Source organism: Zosterops lateralis (genome assembly GCF_965231275.1).
Source record: "Zosterops lateralis genome assembly, chromosome: 2".
Classification (NCBI taxonomy): domain Eukaryota; kingdom Metazoa; phylum Chordata; class Aves; order Passeriformes; family Zosteropidae; genus Zosterops; species Zosterops lateralis.
In genome coordinates, this window is record NC_139763.1 from 76,197,441 (window position 1) to 76,215,764 (window position 18,324).

Below are 18,324 nucleotides of genomic sequence, written 5' to 3' on the forward strand. Positions count from 1 at the left end.
TTTTGCCCTGAGCACATGATAAAGTCCATGTCTTCATAATAAAATAGGTGACAGACATGGCAGTGTGTTTTTGGTTTGCCCTTACACATGTATATTCACACACACATCTTTTATTAGTTTCAGGGTTCCTGTCATTTTTAGACTTGATAAGATAAATCATAGTTGAAAATTTTTGGCTAAGTGGCACTGTTACACGAAATAACCCCTTATATGTTGCTGAGCTTTGTGCTACTGAACTGAACACCTCCTCCAGCCCAGGGCTTGGGGTGTTGCCATCATTCTTTGCCTGCAGCCCTGTCTCTGTTTTCCAACCCACAGATTTCTCTCCCCGTTGAACTGATTTTGAGCATATGTAGCATGCCAAAAAAAAAAAAAAAAAAAAAATCATATTTCCTATCTCTTGTAATACCAAGAAAAATGCAGTTCTGTTTTCCTCAATTGTTAGTTTGATAACTAGTCAGAGCTTAATTAGAGAAGGTCTGAGCCTATAACAACACAGGGTCATATTTTGCAACTCATCTATAGCACTGAAAGCTAAAAATAGCTTTTAGGTTGATGGAATTAGTGTATCTTATTTTTAGATCATTTTCAGCAGAATCAAACAACATCCAATTCTTCTGTGACCTGTAACAATAGGAGTTTTTTTTTCATTTTAATAGTTTTTGTTCAGGAGTATAGCTTAATTGTACAAAATGGTGTTTTGTGGTAGATCAAACTTATCTTCCAGGTCCCTTTCCTAACCTGAAGAAGCTTTTTTTTTTTTTTTTTCCTTAATAATACTTCTGAGCTTGGCAGCTATAAAAATCCTTCCTTTCAATCAATATTTGTGTCCTGATGTATTCCTTAGGTCATGTTTTGTGAAAAACAGTAATAAACTTTTCCTCAGACTGCAGGAATCAGACACTATGTTGTCTCATTGTGTGTTCCTGATTCTTGGCACCATTGTTGTCCAGCCATCAACCATATAAATGAAGCTTAAATGCAATCTCTTGCAGGATCAGACCCTCTAATAAGTAAGTCTGTGTACCCAGAATTGTCAGCAGAGACTTTTCAACAGGATGTATTTGATTCAAGGCATAGCCATAGGGTTGTTTGCACACATCACATTTTTAGCATGGCTAGTTTAGAGCTAGCACAAGCCCCGGGCTGTTTCCAGTGTGCAGTTTGTTGTGGCCACTTTGTGTTACAGGGTAATAGTTGTGTCTGGAGACATGACTCACACATATCTGATCAATCTCTACCTCATTTTACCACTTAATATAGATGTAGTCCAGAAGTTCTGACATGGAGATCATATTTTCTTTCATTTTCTTGTCACTCCTGACAACACTGTGAGCAACACAGTTAATGGCATTTGTGAGTCCTGGCATTCACTGTTTTCAGACTTACGGGTAAGTTTGAAAAAGAATTTTATCTTTGAGGAAAGAAAAATGAAAATAACAAAAAACCCTTGAAACTTGAGAAGACCGCTTAGAAAGTATAAGGCTAATTTTTCCACTGCTGTAGGGCATGGTAAAAAAAACTCACCTTGGGACTGCAAAAATTTATCTCACACCAAGCCAATAAACTTGAAACAAAAAAAAATTCTTCAAAGAACCTGAGCATCATGAGGACAGGTAGTCTGACTGCTCTGTGTGGTTTGTGTTGCATGCTGAAGAGGTCACTAGTGATAGAAACAGGCTACTGAAAACTTTCCTTTCTCTACAAGAAATTTGGAATGCTGTGTTAGTGTGGGAACCTAAGCCATTCACAAAGCAATTGCTGTTTATTATAGACGAGGTGGAACTTTTGTGTCTGATGAGAAATGAGATCCTATTTCAAAATGTGCACTGTACTTAAAAACATATGTGTGTTATCTCTGAGCCACCTCTCCTCTAAGCAGGCATGGTGTACACAAGGTCTTGTGTGCTTATCTTATGCTGATGGTTAGGAAAAAACCTGAATGTGTCAGTCATGTTCTGATTCAGGTCTTCCACCTCTTTTTGCATATGCATGTGTTTATACAGAAAAATTGGCATTATTAAGCTCTGAAGAGAGAGCAAAAAAACCAACTCAGAGAAGATAATGTAAGGCAGCAGAAAATAGGACACTCTGCTCCCTATATGCATAATTTATCTCCATCAGGAATATGTGAAAATAAACGCTCAGTTTTCCCACCTTAGCAGCAACTTTGTGTGCTGACGGGGCTAGCTCAGTGCTGGTTCAGGTACATTTTCCAGGCGCATTAAGGAATAGGTTAAGAACAGAGACAATGCTTGTAATACCAGCTGCTGGAACCAAGACTGTTATATAGGTGGGGGCCTACTGCTGGTTCACTCCAAGTCTAGTCCTCCTGGACAAAGTGGGCAAAGGTGGACAGGGTGGCCAGGAGGGCTGTGCTAAAAACCAGCAGTAAAAACTAAACAGTCTGTGGGTTTGGTACTTTAAAAATACTGTCTGGTGTTCAGGAAAGACTCAGAGTTTTTATGCTACAGAGCAAAGTGTTTCTGCCAGAGTGTCTAGGAGCTCTCCCCAATGTTTTCTTGAACAGCTTGATGGAGGTGGGCAGCTGAAAAGCCTGGACTGCACAGACCAGCCCTGACGGCCAGGATGGCAGGGGTTTGGTGTCACCTTGGCCTCTCCATAGATGGGCTTTGTAGTTATTTCCTGCAATTTTTATTGATATTGATATCACACCCCCATGTAGGTTAAACCTAACTGTGCCTGTCGTTTTGAGAATACCCATTTTCAGTTTCCAGAAGAGCTGCTTGCACCCATAAACATCACTTTTTTTCTGAGCATAACCCTGTTCGGCACCTATGGGAAGGTGGTGAAGATATGCAAATGCTCACACATCCCTGCCAGTGAGGAGAGGCCCTACCTGTGCCCATGGCCCCTGGGAGGAGGTGGTTTGTAGTGATGTGTATCCCCTTGGTGGTGATTTGTGGTGATGTGTAACCCCTTGGTGGTGATTTGTGGTAGGTGGGTGTCCCTTTGATATGGGGAAGCATCTCCTTGTGCCCTGGGGAAGATCTCTGTGTGTGCAAGCATAAGTCATCCTCCATTTGTGCCACTGTGTCACATTCCAGATTAATGTCATGTTTTTTATCTTTGTTCCATCCAGGCTCTTGGCACCAGTTTCTTTCTGAGTCTGTGTGTGCCATCAAATAGAGTTTATGGTTCGTACCATTTTCTCTACTTACATTCTTTAAAGTGAAAGCTTGTTTTTCATACCTGTCACTGCTTCTGACCTCTGGTAATCCTACCATATTTCTTTGTATTAAATGATGTTTACAACTTCTTTTTATTTTTTTTTTGCCAGTTTCAATTTTCTGTGACATTTTCCAGGTAATCAGTATGAAACTGAATTAAACTGTTTGTCTTGATTTTCATCGCTTTGAAAATGTTTAGCCTGTTATAATTTTACAGCCATCCTTAGTCTAATTGGTTATGCTTATATTTTATGCAAATAAAATGTGTCACACACTAATTGTGGCCCAGTACACACCCTCCTGGTCCTGAGATTATGGTCTCAGTTTGGTGTTTAGAAGGACTTTCAAGGCCATTTTTTTGGCAAGTTGATCCGAAAACTGATACATGGTTTAGTTAGATTGTTTGCAAAAGGTGGCCAATGTAAGGTGTTTTTTTATCTGGTCTTTACTCATAGTGTCACTTACAATTGATATTTGTAAAATTGTGCATAAGAGAAATGAGAAGCGTAACTGCTTCTAAAGTACTTGTATTTAGCTTTAACAGCAGTGGTGTTTCTGAGGAATAGATCTGGAAGTTCAGTTGTAATAGTTGGGGTTTTTCCTTAATTTAGCTGTTTGATAAAACTCAGGTTAAACAATTTCCCCAGTAAGCAGTATCCTGTGCTGTGTGCAGTAAATTGCATGCTTTTGATCACATCAAAAACCTGGAAAAGATAAGAGAAAATGGTTCTTTTATTCTTCAAAGATTAGATTTTCTCGCTATTTTTATGATTATCGAACATCTTAGAAAGCTTGGATAGCAGTCCTTTTTTGTTGTTCTAGAAAATGCAATGCCTTTCAGTCAAAGCAGGAGGGTGAACAAATGCTTTGTTTTGCATTATCTGTGAAACATAACACATGCTCCTTCTGCATGCTTACAGCAGAATTAAACATCATCCTCTGACAGAGAGCTCAAAAACAAATGGATCTTTCACAAAAAATCAATAGGCTAGGATTGCTGCTAGGATAGCTAATGTCCCTTACCAGTACCCTTTTACATTTTGTACTCAGCTTTAGAATTAAATTTGCTTAGCTCCATTAGAGTTTTTCATTATTATTATTATTATTGCTTCCATGTTTCTCCCAAAGTACATCTGAAAATTTAAGTGTGCATGTCCGAGCACTTAGCAGGTCTTCCTGGTAGAACAGTGGAAAACTTGGAATATTAAATGAAATTACACTGTATTTGTTAATGATTATTTTTCTCTGATTATGGACCATGTTTGAATCTATTAAAAATATGTAGAAACCCAAGTGGAAAGAAGTCAGAAAATTAATAGCTTGTTCCTAAGAGGTTCTCTCTCATTAATATTTTTCCTTCTATCCCTGGTGCTGGGGCCTTTCAGTACATTCCCATTTGGTATGAGTCACACCAAGAAGGAGGACCTGAAATAACCAGCTGTCACTGCCTTCTGTTAACTCTGAAAGAATTTTTTGCCCACCTGGACACTACCAGGCAAGTGAAGTATCAGCTTTTCAGTTTTGCTCAGGGCAGAGTCACCTATTACCAGGGAGGCTGCTTCCAAAACCCTACCAGTCATCATGGCAGAAGTTCACCCCTGTCCTCACAAGGGCACTAGATACTGACCTGACAGCAGGTTTTTGGCTCATGGGATCACTCCTCCCAAGCTCCCCACTTGGATGTGCAGCATTACCCTGATCAGGACCCCTCTTGATGTTTGCTTCCCACTGCCCTGGCAGAGCCAGCACGGGCCATCACAGGGGCACCAGCAAGCCCTGCAAAATGGGATGCCACTGTGGCCCAGGTGTGCTTAGACACAGACCCAAGGTGAGTAAGGAGCCAAATCACCTCCAGACTGCTCCACTGTCACTGCTGAAAGATGGGCACTGCAGACCATAAGGCAGCAAGAGTCACTTCTGAAAGCAGGTCTCCTTTATATACAACAGGAATAGAAAGGGAGTGAGGAGCAGATGCAGTGTAAGTGTAATGCACCAGGATTGTATCCCTGAATTGCAGTAAGGTGAGCCAGGGCTGACATGGAGATGGTGAATGCAGTGGCAGCCTATAGCATCCATGGCAGCAGAGTAGCCAGGGCACCTTCACATTTCCTGAGTCTGACCTAGAATGCCTACAGGGCACTTGTCAGCGAAATAGGTGGTTAGGTATGCAGGAAACTAGAAAATAAACTCCACATCTCCGTATCAAAGAAACTCATTCTAGACTGAAGGGTAGCCTGGAATGGAAGTAAATGCTGTCTAGCAAATGTAGTTGGACTTCAGAGGCACATCTCACTCAGTGTCACACAGGAAACAGTCCCTTGTGCTGGAGAAGGTGGCGCGTGGCAGTCAGAGGGCAGGCAATGTCCTGTAAGACAGAAGAGAGTATCCAGCCAGGGACAGATTGCTAATAAGAGTTTCTAAAAGGATGATCTTATAGTCACTTTTATTTTTGGGATGTTGTAGGGACCAGAGTACAGCCTGCAGAGTAGCATTTTAATGGTATTTGCAGCACACACAGTGCATTGCTCATGAATGGGAAAATCAGAGTATCAGAGAGGCAAGCTGGATGACCTTGAGCAGCACAGAATTGATTTGCAGTGAAATAGAACAGCCCAAAAATTAGCAAAGAGGTCACTCCTGTAGAGATTAATAGCAAAAGTATTTGCTGTTAAATGGTATATCACTGGTTATTGAAGAGGGGCAAAGAAAATTTCTCAGCGTACTAGGCATGTGACCAATGAGGCTGTAGTTGCATCTTTTCTGGAATACTTTGTACAGTTTTGGTCCCCATGGTACAGAGCAACCACATTTTTCTTGGACTGAGTTCAGGGACAATGGGGGAGAAGAGGACATTTCTTACTAAGGGCCAAGACAGCTTGGCTTGCTTAGTGTAATAAAATGAGTGCTGAGAGGAGATATAACATGTCTTCAGAATTACTGCAGGAAGCAAACTTGGGGAGGGAAGAAAAGGATAAAGCTGGTACTTACATAAGTGCAATAAAGATAAATTTAGCTTGGAAACAGCCAACCAGTCTGAGGAGTTTGGAAGAGACAGCCTCGTAGAGCCTTTCAAGTTTTGTGTCCCGGTGTTTAATTGCAGAATCAAAATTTGCCATTGAGATAAAAATGGCAAAGGAAGAATTGCAGAATATTTACAATGAATGTTACTTGATTTGTGTTTTGTTTACAATTGCTTAACTGCAGTGTGCAGCAGATTAGCTATTAGCAAATCCCTTGTACATGGAGATATGAGTACAGGCCTCTGTGATAAATGGAAAAAATAAAGGTAATGCACAATTTGCACAGTATGCTAATGAAGTCCTGCACACTTTCTTGTGGGTATGAGTAGCAAACAGGATGCTCATAGGCATAATAGTGTCAGATAACATCGGATTTTTTAAAGGCATAACTACTGTCTCATTTGAACAAGTATTATGTGACTTTTTAGAGAGATCATTTAAAAGTCTGTGTTGGACATTCTCCCAATATGCACCCAGGAATGCCTATTTCCAGAGCTGGGTGAAAGATGAGGAGGACCATTGATGAAACATAACTTATTAAATATATTCTTCTGCTTCAGTTTTACTTCAGCTTTTCATAAATAAAAGTAACAAACTGCAGTTAACCTAAGACATTATTACAGCCTTAAACTTCTGAAATTTTAAGTGTCTTATGTTTCCTGTTAATTTATAGCCAGTAAATGTGTCAGAAAAAATCAAGAGGGATTTTATATGTTGCTTTGCATTAGTATTAACTTAGCTAATAAGGTTGTAACTATTGAAACGTAGTGGCAACTGGGCTTCAGAAACTCAATTTATGTCTTTTTTGAGGGGCAAGAATCACACTATTACATTTGAGATCAGACAGTTTGGTGGGTGTCTGACCTTTTGTTACTGACTTTAAAATACTGTTGTCATGGATAGCCTGCCTTTATGGGACTGCATCAAAAAATAGAAAAGAAAATTCAATATGATTAAAGTTATTTGTTAATTTCTTAGTTCCAGTAATAGCTGGCGTCAGTGGTAAAATTTGCTCATACTTCCAGTTTGGATATTGCTGCCTTCACATTACAGCTACCTGGATTGGTTAATGCCTGCACTGCCAAATGAAAGAGCTTGTTGACATTGGTAATAGGCTCTTTTAGCAGAGAGTGGGTTGTTATCCAGAGAGACAAGGTCAATTCACATCTCACCTTCTTGAAAGACACTGGCCCGCACTTAATGTTTCATTGCAAGGCATGATTCCCAGATTAAGAACCATCATTGTTTCACACTCTCCAAATTCAGTAACTTTTATTTTAATGTCTGGTCACCAGAGCTGAGCAGAGCAGCAGTTTGACCATTACTGTAAGAAAAATCCAGCTTCTGGCTTCCTAGTAGCCTGCTGTAGGTCTCTTAGCATCCTTAGGAGGTGCTTATAAATACCATTCTGATATTAATTAAAAGCCAGCAATGTGACAAAATGAAAGTATGGTACAAGAAAAAGATATTTCAAAGTGTAAATCAATATACTTATAAAAATCAGAGTGTACTGAAATGCTACATGCAATATGAAATTTAATCAGTTGCAGTGTACAACTTTGAATATGTATCACAGCATTTTTTTGAATGGAACTATGATCTTTCTTTTGCTTCTAACTTATATAACACCATTTCTGTTATACAGCATGTTCTAAATTTGGAGTTTATTTGCTTGAAATATGTGTTGCTTTGTATAGGAAATGTAATATCTGTAAATTCAGTTGTTAGTGAGAATATAGGTACTATTGCTTGTGGGAGGAAAAAAATATAGAGATTTACAGGTTATTATATTTTGTTGGTACAAAATACAAGTTCATCTGCTCATCAGCTACTTGTCTGCACATAGCTCTGAATGCAATAGATACATGTTGACTGTTGTTCAGCAATGGGTATCATTGAGTTTCTGTTTATTAATCTAAATGTTAGGATAATTTTCTCTCTTTCTTATTCAAGTTGCAATTTACTTTAATTTTTCCTTACTAACTTTCCATTGTCCTTCATCCCTAATTCTTACATTTTGGGAAGACCTCACAACTTATTTTTGTTTCTGTACTGGACCTCTGAAAACACCCCATTTCACCCATGATTCATTTCTGCAGGATCTTCTGTGTGTCTCAGTACATCCCTTCATCCCATTCTTCTGTAAATTTCTAGAAACTGCTTTTCTTTTGGATCATTTATAATTATGGTGTCTAAATACCCCAAATGGAGTGACCACAGGCAGAGTTCAATGCTCCAGCTTCTCTGTCTTAATTTTTTGTTAGCTTACTTCATTCTCCCCCTTTCTCATGCTTACTTGCCCCAGGAACATGCCTGCATTTTGACTCTTTCTCCCTCACTTCTCTTCTGAGTAGAGGGGCACAGTAGAGAAGGTGGCTCCTTTACTCCACCTTACTGGACTGGTGAGCCCTAATCATGAGTCAGGGGTGCTGCCTCGACTGGACTCTTCCTAATGACACTTTTTTTGAGAACCTTTCCCACTCACTGGAGAGCATCTCCTCAACTTTCATGAGCAATATTTTGTAATCCAGTCACCCCAGAAACCTGCAGAGTAAGGAAAAGAATTGACAGAAAAGCTTGCTTATATAGGGCTGCTTCTTTGCACGGGAGAGAGCTGTCAGTGTGCTCTGCCTGTCCTCTGGTGGTTATTGCCTATCCCAGGCATCCTTCCTCCTCGTAGTCATGCACCAAGATGACAAAAGACTAACGTACAGTGAAAAGCTAGGTAAAAAAGTGAAAAATCACAGTGTTTCTTGCTTTTAATTTGAGGACCAGGCAGTAACTCAGCATAGCTGGGAGAACTCGCATGTTTAGCCACATGGGTGGTACAACAAAGTGAGTCATGACAACATGTTTCTCCAACTGGCAAGCTTCCCAGCCACATCCCGGGTGTTTTCTTGATGCCTCTCTGTTCCTACTGACCCTGCCAAGCCCCATGGCTTCAACACAGCAGAGCCTGTGCTGCTGCAGGTCATGGACCCTCAGGCTGCACATCATCTTCCTCAGAAACCAGTTCTGTCTGGCTCTGCAGTCTCATAGATCATTGATATCTGTGATTTTGCATCATGATCTCCACTTGTGAAAGCCCTGGGTGAAACACAGATTATTCCCTGTGACTCCTTGTCACTTACTGGCGATCAGTGGTGGGAGACAGGCGATAAAGTCCGTCTGCAAAGGAGAGAGTAGCTTTTCTTTGTCTGAAACAGAGCCAGGAACAATATATCAATGTCCATACATATTTAACTCTGAGGACTGACTCACAATTTGTCTTGCTGAGGTGTAATTTTGGAAGTTGATGTTTGGAAGTCATTTTTCTTCACTGAGTGTAGCTGCCATCAGAAGGTGATTGGTAGTCCTGTTGTTTTGCCTGTATTTTTGCTGCTTGTAGAACAGTTAATTTGATGTTTTGCTGAAGTATCTAGTAAAGTTTTTATGTTACCATGACACAAATACAAAAATAGAAGCGCTGTTGTCAGGGTGATGAGGCTAAATTATTACCACCCTGTTGTTCCTGATCCAGTAAGAAAAGATGTGAGTATTTTTGTGGGTTTTGAAATGTTATAACTAAAAGTTTTAATAATGTTTTAAGTAATGAAGAAACAACAGCAAAACAACAGCCAAAGCAATCACAGGCAAATTCACATGAACGAGGTAGAATAAATTGAACAGATAGCACTGAAAATAGATTTGTCCTTCAGCTTCTGCTAGGGGCAATAGTGAGAAGGAGAGGGTTTTGTAGTGATGAGAACCACTTTGATATTATTATTTGAAATAGCTGCAAGCAGAAGCCATAGATAATAATAATCTCCAAACTGTGGAGGTTGAAAGTGCCGAGAAGCCAAGAATGACTGCAGCTGCCTTGAGTGGTGGTGGAACAAAGCCATAGCGTTGTGAATAGTTTATGCAGATTGAATATAATCAGAGTTGAAATGTGCAGTCATCAGGTTTGAGATCCAAGAAGCAGGTGGTACACGTGTCTATGTCTGGATTTTGGAGGGGTTTCCTGGCATGAACCAGCTCAAAGAATCACAGACTAAAGAAACAATTTTGATATCTGCGTTTAGATAAAACAAGTGGTCCATCCCTTTGAACACAAGACTATAGTCTTCTCAAAACATTCAGTGAAGCAAATTGTTTCTGTTTTAAAATAATGCTTTAGAACTCAATGCCACTTTTTTTCCTGCAAGCGCTAAATAGAAGCTAATGACAGAGGGGAAATTATTTCCAAGTTTTGCGACTGGCAGCCTTTACCAGAGGATTCATGAGCTTTTCAAATATATTTTTATTTAATTTAAATTGTGGCTTGTCAAGAACTGGGCAACCAAATGTGTAGAGAATATGGCCAAGGTAGGCATATTCAGAATGGTGTATGACCTGATTATAGCTTGCAGATCTCTTTACTGTTTTTAAGAAAAAAGTCTGCATTGAAAATTTCACCAGTGTTTCTCTTCTATATTCTTAGCAGAAAATGACCACATAATTTTTAACATTTTAAATGCTCAGCAGCTTCAGTGATCACTTAGTGATGGGATTTCTTGATTTCTATTAATCTTAAATACTGAAGAAGAAGAAACAGTAACAGTATTGAATAAGCAATCTTGTGACTTTTGAGGCATTTAAATATTTTTCTATAGCAAATGAAAAACATTAAAAAAACAAATATATTGATTCTGGATCTGAAAGCAGCTCTGTTCCTTCTTGACTGAAGGAACACTTTATTGGTGAATTAGCAAATTATGAGATCAATTTTCTGTTTTCCATTCCTAAGAAATAATTTAATATATGCATATATATATGTGTATGGTCCAATGTAGGATCAAGTCTAGCAAGCATCAGCTGTGCGGTTTCTTTTCCATTTCCTCTTTCAGTTGCCAGCTTAAAAAAAAGCTTATCAGATACTGAGTCAGTGTAAAATTGTGAGCCAAGGCATTGATCCATGTTCCTTAAACCTTTTCATTATAAATTCTATTATTAGAAATTAAAATCTTGGTATGCTGTCACTTCAGTCCACTTTCCTTACCTGCATATTCATGCTGATCATTAGCTATTCACTGCATGTGTGTGTTCATTAACCATTCTGTGATGCTGCCTTTTTTTTTTTTCTATTTTTCACGGTTTAGTTATTTCAGTTGGAAATGAGTAAAGCTGCCAACAGATTAAAGAAATGGCTTCTTCATTATTTAAGTAGTGATTGCTCATCATTGGTCAGACAAGTGGATTGGGATTTAGGTGACCACATGTCAATATCTACAATTTTGACATCTGTATCTAAGATTAGCCTTCCAGGTTCCCTTTGTAGAGACAATGGAGACGAAAAAAATGCATTTTCAGGGTGCACTGTCATCCCAAGTAAAGCTTCTAAAACAGACCAGATGATTTGCACCTCAGAAATGCTAGGTTTAGTATTGTAAACGGAAATAAGACTAACTAGCTTGGTTTAGTATTGTAAATGGAAATAAGACTAACTAGCTTAGATGTTGGCTTTGTAGATGTCCAAAGATAGATTATATAATCCCATCCTTGTGCTCAAATTAATCATAAATATCCAGAGATTCTTTGCAATGACACTGTTAATGGGAATGTTCTGTTCCTGGGTTTTTCGATATAAGAAAACATAGTGCGGGGGTCATCATGTACTGTTCAGCACAAGTACCAAATGCAGTACAGTCATTTTAGGACTACTTTTCAAATGGATTAGATTACCCTGCTTTTCACCTTGACTAAGTAGTATCAGGGAAGTAGCACATTCACGTTCTTTTAAATGGATTAGTTTGGCAACCGCATTAATACTCTCATTGTAAACATACGGAGATGGTGTTTAATATCTATGTTGGCAGATGAATTGTGATGTCCTTGACCAGATTAGGTCCTGCTATGCAAAGCAGCATATATCAGATTGGTATTATTATTACTGCTATTGTTGTTGATAATAATAATAACAACAGCCATAATAATATTCACCCAGTCTTTTCAAGCAAGCTCACAAGGAGTTTATAAACATTGAAAAGGGAGAAACCTGAATGGAAGTAGCTTTATTGAGAAGTAACACATGGTGAGGGATTTTTGCATTAAAAAGGGTTAGAGAAAGTGACAGATGTTGAATGCCAAAACATTTTTTAGGTTCTGTAGTTAATTTAGGATATTGCCTTAATGGTGATTTTTCCTGTGTGTTTGTCCCCTTAGGATGATTTCCAGCATGCAGCCTCAGAAACCAACTGGGAGTCAGTCACAAGCTCTGTCTCAGTAAGTAATTTCTCACTGTTTTGCCTATGAATGGATTGATAGGGCGGCTTGAATCCAACTCAATAAAATGGCATCTGCGCAGAGAAACCATGTATTCACCTTTGAAAGAGGATGAATAAAGTTTTTATCCATCTGATACTGGATTCAAACAGTATGTTTTAGGGATAAAAGATTCAGGATATGCCCTTAGCTGTTGTAAGCATGTGAGAGAGCCATTGTGAAATATTTCTTGCTTTCAAACTTATCCTGCCAGTATGAAAATACAAGATGCAAACTTAAAATTTTTAATCATGAAATGTCTTGACTTACATGGAAGACTATATGGAAAGCAATCTGGCAAGAAAATGAATCTGGCCTTTCACTGTCAGTACTGAGAATATTTTTTAAGTGTTTCCAATAAAATATTATATCTGGAGTCAGATACAGTTACTCCATATTCAGAAGTGAATTGCAACTTGGGAGAAAAATTAAGAAAGAAAAAAGCCCAAGTAATCTAATGAAAAAATTAATTTTCTTTTCATTACATGTGACTCGTGTCATTGGCAAAAAATCTGTTCTTTCTGCCATTTCCTATTGCTGGGGAATGGCATAGAAGCATGAGAATTCATAATATGGGCAATCCACTTCTGTGTGCTTTGCTGCCTGCTCGTCACGGTTCTTGTTAACTCCTCTTAGAATACATGAGATGGGGGTAAGTGCTTAAAGCAGTCTTGAGCCAATGTCTGAAGCATTCATGAAAGAGAGCTTAGTGATAGCACCTTTGTTACAGTAGCTGACAGGAGCAGCTGGTGAAGGAGCAGTAAATGAAATATGGGTAAATTGCACTGATCAGGGTCCAATCAAGGCAGCAAGTAGAAAGAAAACTCTATGATGCCAAAATTAGAAGATGTTAGGCCAATCTCACTTGTGTTTACTCTTAAATTCTCAAAATGACACCAAAATGACACTTGCCCTTCATGATACAATTCACTGATTGCCTGGAACCAACTGCACTAAAAGTCTTGAGGAGTGATGTTAGCAGGGCTGAGATCTACTGGATGTGCCAAGCAGGAGATGCAACAACAGTTTTACTGAAAGACACAAATTCATTTTTCATTCTAATGTGGGCTTGGGGGAAAAAAAATCAATGTGATGGAATATTTTGTTTAAAAATATGGTAGGCTGATGTTTGAAAAAGTAAGCCTAGGGCTCCCTCATCAGGTAACTATGTAAATGAGACTAAGCCTGTGGTAAATGCCATGTTAGTTAGCATCCTTAACATCATAAAACGCACAATATACCAAACAATAACCCAGTATCCTTTTCATACTGAAAAATCAAGTTCATGTTTTTGCTTCCTTTTATTTCCTGAAAAATTGTTTTTCAATGTGTTGCAGCTAAGGAAGTTCAATACAAATATTACAGGTAGCAAGCTGATGCCCAAGGTCACATGGAAACAAAAGCTAAACTAGAAGCAGAACCTCAGCTTCATTGGTTTTCCCATTTAATTCCCTATCTGATAAAATACACCTTCTCCAGCACATTGCACCCACAAGTCCCTTTTATCCTCAGAGAAAAAAAGGCAGGGAGATTGAGCAATTTTTCATGAAGGCACCAAGGAAAATGTCTGAAGACATCCAAGTTCTTCAGGAGAGAAAGATTCACTGATTCTGTTACGGTCTTGAGAGGCAGAAGGACAAACTCAGACCTGTCAGTCTTGGACAAGATGGCATAAAATTCTGCTGATGCTCAGATAGCATGGCAGGTCTGAGTTTCTTCTCTCAAACCTACAATTAACCCATAGACATATTATAACTCTCAGAATGAAAATTTTAGAGTGAGAAAAGTCTTTCTTCCATGTCTGAGGTCATATTACAGTTATATTTTGGGTTGGTTTTTTTTTTTTTTTTTTTTTTTTTTTTGTTTGGGTTTTTCTCAGAAAGTTTAAAAAAAATGCTTCTGCCCTTAACCCATCATGGCAAACTCAGGGAAAAAAAAAAAAAGAAACAAAATCCAACTCCTTATCAGGTTAGTTTCCATTATATGTAAAGTAATTTTATGACCAAGAAAAAACTGTGATGCACATTGAATTGCCTGTCACATTCACAATAGAGATAGGAAAGCGAAAAGAATGAGTGAACAGAAATTAAGGGCAAGAGTACATACCAAAAAAAGATACCTTTGTGTTCCAGTAAATTAAAAATGTATTCAGCGCTTATAAGAAATGCAAAAGAGACACATAATGTGGAATATCTTGGCTCCTCATTGCTTCTTACATTGCCTCTTGCCCCCTCTTTGGATGTGATCTCAGAAGTCAGATTACAACGAGCACAAACTCTCCTAAAGCCAGCGCCTCATTCTTGGCAGGACAAAAGAGAGGCAGTTGGGTTGGCAGCTTTGAAGTTGCTTTTGGGCCTGTCACATGATGTTGCTGCCAGGAGGCTATCTCAGCTGTTGAAATAATTCCTCTTGATTTGGCTGTCACTGAGAAAAAGTTAAGCTTCCTTCTGTGTTTGAACGAGGCTGCACAAATCTCTTGAGTAGAGCTTTTATATGAAAAGAAAATGGGGAATCCCAGCTGCCTCTGTGAGTTTGAAATGCCCTGCATATTCACAGCTTGACCTCCACTTCTGTAATGAAATGTACAGTTGAACATGTGGGAAAAAAACCTCCTGCATTAAGTCACACACCTGTGGCCTGATTCTTATGCTCTTGTTTCTTCCGCATCCTTGGACCACCTCCTCTCACTTTTGAAAGGCAGTATCAGAGTCTGATCTTTCCCTGATGGACTGCCATGAGCTCCACCAAGCTCTCCTCAGTAAGAAAGTAGCATTTAGGTGACTTTTCCTTTTGTAACCTCAGCAGCTGTGTTATTACACTGATGCTGGCTGCAGCATAGTCTCTCCTGCAGCATTGCTTGAGATAACAATGCTGTGTTCATTTTGTTGGTGCGAGCTTTTCAGCTGCTGGGACGTCCATCTCTCTGATATTTTCTATTCCAAGCCATGTAGAAGTCAGGAGAGAGGCTTTGAGGTGTGCCTTCCTTTTTTAAGGGGTCATAAAATTTTACAGACCTCTGCACCATGTCTTGGCACTGCACTAGGGAGGCATTGCAGTCACAAGTGGGCCCACTGAAACTTCTCAGGCTGTTGATGGTGAGCCATAAAGTGCAGCTATGCATTCTTGAGTGCAGTATTGTTATGTTTGCTGTTTCTTCTCTTCCTGATTTTTAATAATTTCGACTGTCTATATTTTAAGCAAACATTATGCAGGACAATGTCAAGAATTGTTAGTTTTGTGATATAGCTTACCATTAAAGACAAGTGTTTTATTTTAAAATATATATATATATATATACTTTAAAATCATTATAGGAGGAATATAAGGACACAATCCTGCAAACGAGTAAGTGAATTTCCTCAAATGAGTTGGCCCTCCCATTATGACCCAAGACAGTGAAGTTAATCACAAAGATTAATAGTTTAACATACACATTTACTTGGGAGATGAGGCAAAACAAATATTTTGGGAAGCCATTAGTTTTAACTGGCATATTTCTGCTGCATTACTTCCAAGGTGGGTTTTCATGAAAGAATTTAGGTTTGTGGGGGTTTCTCCCCAATATTTTAACTTACAAGACCAAACAATTCATGTGCTATAGCATGCCTGTTGTTGGAAAAAATTGATTATAGTCCTTTGGAAAGTAAGAGATCTGCATTAATAGTTTTTCTTGTACATATTTTACATACTATTTGGCCTTGTGGTTGGAAAAGGGAAAAAGTGATATCAGGATAGTGAATATTGTGATTCTAATTTAAGAATTTTAAAAATGTTTCAAGTCCTCTCCAATAAAACTGAAAATGCTGCAATCATTTTGTAGAAGTCAAATTGTGCCAGAAGTTCAGTGGGAACACTCAAGAATGGTACTTGATCCTCACTGGTGGAAAATAAATATTCCATTTGGTGTTATGATATAATTGTGAGGATATTACTATGTTGGTCATCCAGATATTTATTATTACATTTCTGAGATCATAGAATTATAGAATGACTTGTGTTGGAAGGTTTCTTAGAGATCACCTGGCTTCAATCCCCTTGTAGAGGGCAGGGATGCCTTTCACTGTACCAGGCTGCTCACAGCCCGCTCTAACCTGACTGTGAACACTGTCAGAGGTGAGGCATCCACAGACTCTTTCAGCAACCTGTTCCAGTGTCTCACCACCCTCACAGTGAAGATTTTCTTCCTCAAATCTAATCCAGACCTACCCTCTTTCACTTTAAAGCCATTACACCTTGTCTTATCACTACCTATTCTTGTAAAAAATTTATCATCATTTTTCTTGTAGGATCCCTTCAGGCATTGGAAAGCCACAGTTAGGTCACCCTTGTGAGGTGACCACAAGGGCATCAGTCTTTTCTTCCCTAGGCTGAACAATTTCAGTTCTCTTAGTCTTTCCTCCATCCCTCTAATCATCTCAATGTCCCTCCTCTGGACTCACTCCAACAGATCCATGTCTATGGTGTGCTGGGAGCCTAGAGCTGAACACAGTGCTGCAGGTGGGCTCTCAGCAGAGCAGAGCAGAGGGGCAGAATCCCATCCCTCACCCTTGCTGCTTTGGATGCAGCCCAGGACATCACTGGCTTTCCTGGCTGTGAGCCCATTGCCAGATCATGTCCAGCTTCTCACCCACAAGCACCCCCATGATCCAAAAATCATGTTTTTTCTCTTTGTTTAGTAAGTTGTATTTTAGGTAAAAGGTCAGTTCAATGTCAATTCATCAGTGGTTTGTAATGCATTTAATTTTGGGTAATAAAGGGCCATTTTTCCAAGTCTCTAACCATGCCAAATTTGTTTTCCAAATTGACCAGAGAAAGATAGTGGACTTCTTGCATTTGTCTTTCTCTGGTGTAGTTTCTGATCTGCCTCATGTGAAGTAACCAACAGAACTGGCATCTTCATTTCTGTGGCCATGTCCATCATGGTGCTTTCAAAAGACATTTTCATTACATCTTTGTATATGTGCAAATCATCATTCCCTTTGAGGAGTGCATGTAAATACTGACACTCTACCAGTGCCAGTGCTTTTGCTCCCTGCATCTCCCCTGGGATTTGCTTGGGAATTTCTTGGTATCTCTTCTCCTTACAAAAAGAAAACACAGGTATAAGAAAGTCCTGGCTGGAAGACTTGAAAGGATGGTCCAAAGTAACAGTTTCACCCAATAATGAAACAAGTTTGTCAATAACTGTTTTCAGTTGTTTAAAATGGTGCTGAAATTTCTGCCAAGTACACTGAGATGTATGTCACTCTTAGGGGGTATCCTATCCCTCTCCATCAGTGACTGACCCCACGCTCACAGCGGAGGCGCTGGATCAGACCATTGCCGCCTTTGACACGGTGGAGGATCTGCTCAAACACTTCAACCCGGATTCCTGGCAAGAAGATCTTGAGAATCTCTACACAGACAGTGGGCACCATTATCGAGGCAGGAGCTACCATGACAGGAAATCCAAAGGTAGGAATAGACTTTGGGACATACTTATGCATGCTTTGGGACAAGGACAGGGTATTCCTTCACTCCTCATAGCAAAGTTCAACAGTCAGGTATTACATTCTGGTGCTCATGTTCCTGTTGGAATCACAGGGCAAGGTGCCACCCATTTAAACCAGAGATGTGTCTTTTAATCCTTAATCAATTTCCAGGTAGGATCTCACTTGAGAAATCAGACTGAAAACTGCCCCCTTTTTATGATAAATTCACAAATAAAAACACAGGTCTACATTAAATACAGATAGTTCTCAGCTTTACCCTCTTAAGCATTGTTTTGTGTGTAAAGCGAGGGGCTCCTAATTACCTGTGTTATCATCTTTCTTTAAATACCCTGCTTAGGG

The 18,324-nt window shown here is 39.2% G+C and overlaps 1 protein-coding gene across 4 annotated transcripts in view; it reads left to right on the forward strand.

The window, feature by feature from the left end:
• The window catches only part of PDGFD (platelet derived growth factor D), a 141,430-nt gene that overhangs the window by 99,180 nt on the left and 23,926 nt on the right, over positions 1 to 18,324 (forward strand). For all 4 annotated transcript variants that reach the window (XM_083884808.1, XM_083884810.1, XM_083884809.1 and 1 more), the window contains 2 exons: positions 12,395 to 12,454; positions 17,746 to 17,947. In XM_083884808.1, the coding sequence (XP_083740934.1) occupies positions 12,395 to 12,454; positions 17,746 to 17,947 (262 nt within the window). The remainder of the gene's footprint in view (positions 1 to 12,394; positions 12,455 to 17,745; positions 17,948 to 18,324) is intronic.